Below are 7292 nucleotides of genomic sequence, written 5' to 3' on the forward strand. Positions count from 1 at the left end.
ATTCTCCTCCATACTCCACAGGTCCCTCCAACTAAGCTTCCTCTTCTCTACACTTTCCCAATTCAACCACTGTCCCTGTTTAGCCTGGGCCACTACCTTTGCACCCCTTAATATCTCCTCCTGTCTACGTATCTGTTCCACAACCAGCTTTCTTTTATCTTTGAGACCTGCTTTATTCCATTACGGTTTGCCTGGGCCATGCCCCAGGCCTCCCCGGCCAAACTGAACATAACCTACAATCTCTGCATGCCTAAGAGCTGCCTCTGCCTCCTGAACTGCCGATCTTGGGTTCCACTTCCTCCCCTTGGTTGGATTTGGAACCACACTCCTAACTACCACGTCCTTACTCCCAGATAACAAGAGCTCTGTCCTGACCTTGGTACATTTAAATTCCTCTGTTAAACTAGATACTGGCAGCTGAAGTGTCCCTTTTCCATACAATGTAACACTACTTAGGCACCTAGGACCGCCCAACCACTTCCTAATATAGGAGCTAACCGACCTTTCAGTTGTCTCCACAACGGATATTGGAATTTCATAAATTGACAATGGCCACATTAACCTAGGATATAGCCCAAATTGCAAACACCACCACGTCAACTTTCCTGGAAGTTCTGATTTATTTATTCTATCCAATCCTGCAGCCACATCTTTTCTAAATTTCACCACCTGTTCTTCATCATTCAACTCCACATTGTGCCACCTACCTAAGCTCTTTACTGACTTTTCCCTAATTGTTGGGATTTCCTCATCATCTATGACAAACTTTCTGTCACTTAACTTCCCTCTACGTATCGAGATGCTTCTAGACTTACTAGGCTTGATCTTCATGCTGGCCCACTTGAGGTTCTTATTTACCTTCTCTAGTAGCCTCTCTGTACATGGCATTGTTGTGGTCACCAGTGTCATGTCATCCATGTAAGCCCTAACTGGTGGAAGATGCAACCCGTTCTGCCGTCTCTCCCCACCTACCACTCACTTCGAAGCCCCGATGATTACTTCCATCATCATAGTAAATGCTAATGTAGAAATTGTACACCCTGCCATGATGCCTATTTCTTGCCTCAGCCAACCTGTTGTGAAACCTGCCGTACTTAGACACAACCTAATATTCTGAAAATATGCTTTCACTAAGTTAACAACTACCTGTGGCACTTTGAAGTAGTCAAACACAATCCAAATGAGGCTATGCGGTACTGAACCAAACGCATTTGCAAGATCTAAAAATATTACATGCAGGTCCCTTTTTTAATCTTCGCTGCCTGAATCTGATGCCAGATCATGCTAGTATGCTCTAAACACCCTGAAAAACCTGGTATTCCTGCCTTCTGCACCATGGTATCTATTAAAGGTAGGATCTGGAGGATTTTCAAACAAAACAAAATATAGATATACACAAATGAAATCCTGCTTAATCATCACCTATGGGCTTCTACTCATGTGTGACTCTGTTTGCAGAGCTCCTGCCCTTTAACTGTATTTTGATGTTTTTGTGAGCTCGGACCGCTTCTGGGTGGAGATTTCTCCAGTCAGTGAGAGAGTGCAGGTGCCGTGCCCGAGCGTGTCCAAGCGTGCACCAGCGCGAGCCTTGCCTGAACCTCTTCTGTGAAGCCTTCTTCCGTACCTCCGGGCTCCTTACACCCGGGACAGTTGAGCCTGATAGGAGGGGACGAATTTGAATGTGTGTTTACAAACAGCAATGGAAAATCCTCCAGACCCTACCTTTAAGCTATTCCTTTCTAAGTAGCTAGCTAATCCCTGCACTACTACACTAAAGAAAATCTTCCCCTCTACATTCAAGAGAGAAATCATCCGGAATTGGCTAAGGTCCACAGACTCCTTCTCCTTAGGAATGAGGACACCCCCTGCCCTACGCCATACTCTTGGGATAATTTGTTTCTCCCAAACTATTCTTAGCTGTTTCCACAAAAATTTAAGAATATCAGGTGCACTTTTATAAACCTGGTAGGGGACTCCATTAGGCCCTGGGGCCGAAGAAGCCTTTGCATGCCTAACCACCTCCTGAACTTCCTTCCACCTAGGTGGCCTGACATCCATCTCATGCTCTATTTCTCCTAATGGAGGGATATCCGGTGGAAAACCTACTATCCTATTCTTCTCTAAATCTGAATATGTATTTCTCAAATATTCTTCAACCTCTAGCCTTTCTGCTTTAAGCTGTTCTCCCTTATCCTGGCTGAACAATTTTTTAACAAACTTAAAAGGGTCCCTGAAAACACCTGTCCTTACATGTTCCTTCTTCATCCTCTTTTTCCTGAGATGCTCTGCCCTTCTAAGAACTGCTAGCCTGCTTCTCTTGCAACACCTTAATTCCCTCCCTTTTGTCTTCTGTAGCCTTTTTCCACTGTTCCACTATTCCTTAACTGTCTCCTTTCCTTAACTAACTTCTCTATTTATCTTCTAGACTTACCTGACTGTACCCTCTCACTCCTCTTTCTCTCATGCGCCCCAAGCCTCTCTGCACCATATGAGTAAATTATATCTCCCATCTTTTCTAACCTTTCGATTGCATTTCCTTGAAGCCTGTTTAAGATTACTGAGAAATCTCTATTAACTATCTCTCATTCTTTACTGTCATTTGCCCTAGGCCATCTAACTCTAACCTTTTGCTCCATGGTTCTCCCTCTGACTGGCATATTGACCTCAGTGTCACCTGCATCCTCTCTTACCACCCCCTCCTCCTCCTCCTCAGTGGCAGTGTTACTGATATCCTTCTACCTGTCGCTGGACTTCATCTGACTGACTTGACTGACTTCTTAGGAAGTACTGATCAAGGATTTTTTAAAAATTGTATATACTTTATTAATCCCCGAGGGGAACTTCAATTTTTCACTCTGTTGTCAATTACACACAGGTCCGAACACACACATGCACAAACAGGACCTATACATGCACTAAGTGGAGAGATTTCAGAGTGGGGCTGCCCATGACAGGTGCTCCGAGCGGTTGGGGGGTTTGGTGCCTTGCTCAAGGGCACCTCGGCAGTGCCCAGGAAGTGAACTGGCACCTCTCCAGCTACCAATCCACGCTCCATATTTTGGTCCTGACGGGGACTTGAACAGGCGACCCTCCGGTTCCCAACCTAAGTCCCTATGGACTGAGCTACTGCTGCCTCAGCAGGTGGGCCCCCCTATTTTAGGACAGCGTACAATGGAGAAATAAGGCATCTCTTTCCTTCTGCTAGCCTGGGAGTCCACCTTAGGCAAGCGGTAGCACTCCCTTTGCCTCCTAGTTATGGGTCAAATAGCAACTGGGCAGCTGTGAGTGCTAGTAGGCCTACTGTAGGCTACAGTAACACTGAGTGTTAGCACAGTAACTGCATAATCAATTTCCCCTCCTTGTGATTGTCTTCATTAACAACATTGGTGCATATTTAAATAAAATATTTCAGAAAATTTGTAATACAAAAAATACTTGTCTTAATATGAGTGATCAACTGGGCGAGTTTCATGGGGATATCTATTAGCTAATTTTTCACCCTATTTGTAGTGTTTTGCCTACACGGGTGTAAGTTTGTTTACAGAGTGATAACTGTAATTAAGCTACTAGATAGGTAGGGCTATCATACCAAAATATAAACTAGAGACCTGTAGAGAGATAAAAATGCCAAAATTGTTTGGTCCCCGTGGGTGATAGGGGCCTACCAAGTTGTGAAAACGATCCCTTTAGCCCCTGGACTAATAGGGCCCCATTCTATTTGTCTGTTTGAAGTTCTGGCTGCACTAGCTACCTGTCAGGGGCTGGTGACATCAGATAGTGAGGTGAATAATCTAATAACCTACTTTTATGATAAAATGACATTCTTTGGCACATATAAATGCAGTTTTTGGGTGATTGGCTTATTTACATTAATAATGGCAAACACATATATACATGCCTTTTGGATTTTTTATTCCTTATTCCATGTCCGCCTATAATTCATGTGTGTTTAGGTGTATATATTTTTTAAAAGGAGCAAGGTACTGATGAAATCTTTACTGCATTGTGTGCAGCAACTGTCTGTGAACATTCAGTCCAAATTTGGTGACATTCTGATAATTATTTCCCGAGATTTGTGTGATAAGGCAGACACTGTCCCTTTTGGAGAAGCCTCAATTTTGACTATTTTCAATTTTGTCCCTTTTGGAGAAGCCTCAATTTTGACTATTTTCAATTTTGGGGAGGACCCAAAGATCATCCAGAAAAATGTATTAAGCTACTAGATACGCAGGTCTATCATACCAAAATATAAACTAGAGACATAGAGGAAGTCATCCCTTTAAGTGATACCAAAATCTGCCTTGGCCCCTGGACTACATCAGTTCCGGAAGAGTCATAGCACCGATTCTTACGCTGGTATCGGTTCCTCCGGGTTTTTTTAAAAAAAAAAAGAGTATTGCCGTTTTTTAAATGCAGACCCATTTGCAGGTCCATTATCTTGGAAAAGGAGAAGTACTCACTTAAATGAATTTTAACAAATTTGTGATCAAAATTTGACAGAAATATATCTATTGGGTGCATAAATAAAGTCTTAATTCTTTAACATAAACCTGTGAAAAATAGGAGTAATAACAAAAGTGCTGTTTTAGTATTTGTTCAGTGTATGTGATGTATGTGTTAATATGTTTGGTGAAGAATGTCCCCGGGTGTTTGTCTCTGCAGGGGCTGCAGTTCCCCCTGTCCCACCTCCAGGCCCTGCGGCAGCTCCAACAGGCAGAACAGCTGGCTGTGGACCAGCTTCAGCTGCCCACACAGGAGGCCAAACTCAGTCTGGTTCTGGCTCTCTGGAGTGAGAACCTGCTGGTTGTACTATAGCACACCACTATTTAAAAATATCAGTGAAGAATTAAATCACAACAATACATAGGCATTTATGAATACCTTTGAAGATATTTCTTGTGTTATTGTGTTGTTAGTTTTCTGGTTCCTCCTGAATAAAGCTGCTAAACCTCCAGCAGTGCAGATGTAGGTTTTTTTTTTTTTTTACATATGTTGATTATTATACATAGTCTACATTGCTGATCCACATAGATCAATATATTCAGTCGACCCACCTCACACAAGCGTTAGCTATAGAGAGCTAAAATATCGGTATCAAGTCCAAGCTACCCTGCATGGGGGTGCTGGGTAACAAGAGTGGAGAAGAGTTCAGGTTTTTCAGATTTCCATCTGTGACAAGCAAACCAGCTCAAACACAGCTCTGGACTCGACGTCTTAAAGGGAGGACATCCAGGACAGACAAACCAGCGGCTTGTGGAAGTTGAAAAGACAGGGACCTTACAGTGTCAGGAATTGGGGAAACCTGGCAACCTGGTCCTCATGACCGAATCTGTTGGAAGAATTTTGTGACAAGTAAGCTTTATGTCTCACTTCATTTTCAGTAATCGAAGAAACAACATATTTGAGGTTTTGGGTGTTGCAGCGTTGTTGAGCAGTGAGGTTGACGAGCCAACGCTCTGTTCTGAAATTAACATAAATGTCAAGTCAAGTCAGATTAATTTATAGAGCACATTTAAAAATAAACGCTGATCAAAGTGCTTTACAAAGAGATTAAATAAAACCAAGGCACAATCAAATAATACCACAAGAATGATCAAATAGACAATCAGAAATGGGAGAATATATGTAAATAAATAAAAGCATACAATATCTTTATAAAGTCATAACACAAAAATAACTTGGACTAACAACAAAATAAAGTACAGAAAAAATGAATATGGGCAAATGTGTTGTCATAATTTTAAGAGATGGGTATTAAGATGGGTTTAAAGGTATCAATAGAGAGGGAAGATCTGATAGTGGGAGACTATTCCACAATTTAGGACCAACAACTGAAAATGCTCAGTCACTTTTGTTTTTAAACTGGGTGAGTGGAATGGAAAGCAATGATTGGTTACCAGATCTGAGGGGACAGGAGGTGGAATAGGGGATGCAGTGCTTTAAAAACAAATCAAAGAATTTAAAATCAATTCTGTACTTGAATGGTAACTAGTGAAGAGAGGCCAGTACAGGAGAGATATGGTATCTTCCTGGTACCAGTGAGGAGACTTGTTGCTGCATTTTGAACAAGCTTGAGACAGGGCTGACTGATTTCTTACCTATGTAGATGGAATGACAATAATCAAGGCCAGAGGAAATGAAACCAGGGACTTTAGTCTCTAAATCGTTAATAGGCGGGAATGGTTTAAATTCTGCAAGTCATGTAAGAAGGTAAAAGCCAGTACTGACAACTGAGTTTATTTGTTTATCAAATTTTAAACCAGAATCAAAGATTCTGACACAAAGATTTTTATTATGTGACAGGCCCAAGGGACTTGATTGTGGCAGATTTGACTGCTGGGCTGAAGATTAAGAGCTCTGTTTTATTCTGGTTAAATTGGAGTAAGCTTTTTGTCATCCAGGATCTTACATTCTCAATGCTATTTAAAAGGGAGTCAACACTACATGGATTACAAGGTTTTAGCAGGAGGTACAGCTGGGTGTCATTAGCATAAGAAAAGTTATTATATTTTCTGAAAATAGATCCCAAGGGAAGCATTTATAGGGAAAATAAAGGCTGAATCCAAATGTCCACCCTCTGGACTTGTTGACTTAGCCTTCACTGTCATCACGTAAAGTCTGTGAGGGCAGAGACCACAAACTGCTGATAGACAGCCCTCAGACTGTTTTACTCGTTGCCATGGAAATGGTTGAGTGACAATTACAATCATTGTTGTAGGAGAAATACCTAGAATATTTGCACTCGTAATAAAGTTTGGGGCACCACCCTCCTAATGAGGGAAGCAACTAATCAAATTAATAACTCCCTAAACCAATTATTAATTCATCAGCACACTCATCAATAATAAATCAATCTCAATATCTGGGTTATGAATTCTCTATACAGTGATCTTAGTTCCTGCTCAAAAGAGATATACACAGACAACGACATGGCGATAAATGAAGATTTATTTAGGCTAAATGTGTAACAACTGAGTAAATGAATGAGGATGATATAAAATAACACAAAATCAACAGTATGTATAAATGGATTAAAACAAGAAGTAACACTTGTGTAAGTTATTTAGTTTGGCGATAGTGAGAGAGTATGTGACTATAGATAAATTGGGAATGCAGGGATGCGCAAAACCATTTACCTAAGGAAACCTAAACCTAAGTTAAATCTCCTATTCGACTTCACTCTTATCACTGCACAGCGGCTCAGGTGAGGGAAATTCTTTGCCTACTTTCTTAGTAGCACTGGATCATTCTCCTGATTCTCCTGAGGACCCCCGAACTGTTGCCTTGCCGCT

At 41.5% G+C, this 7292-nt stretch overlaps 1 protein-coding gene across 1 annotated transcript in view; it reads left to right on the forward strand.

Annotated features, from left to right (window-relative positions):
• Positions 1-4954, forward strand: part of riox2 (ribosomal oxygenase 2) — an 87396-nt gene extending 82442 nt beyond the window's left edge. The window contains exon 9 of the mRNA XM_050041068.1: positions 4663-4954. Within this exon, the coding sequence (XP_049897025.1) occupies positions 4663-4815 (153 nt within the window). The 3' untranslated portion in view covers positions 4816-4954. The remainder of the gene's footprint in view (positions 1-4662) is intronic.
• The last annotated feature ends 2338 nt before the right edge of the window (positions 4955-7292 follow it).

The sequence above is a fragment of the Epinephelus moara genome, chromosome 3 (genome assembly GCF_006386435.1).
Source record: "Epinephelus moara isolate mb chromosome 3, YSFRI_EMoa_1.0, whole genome shotgun sequence".
NCBI lineage: Eukaryota > Metazoa > Chordata > Actinopteri > Perciformes > Serranidae > Epinephelus > Epinephelus moara.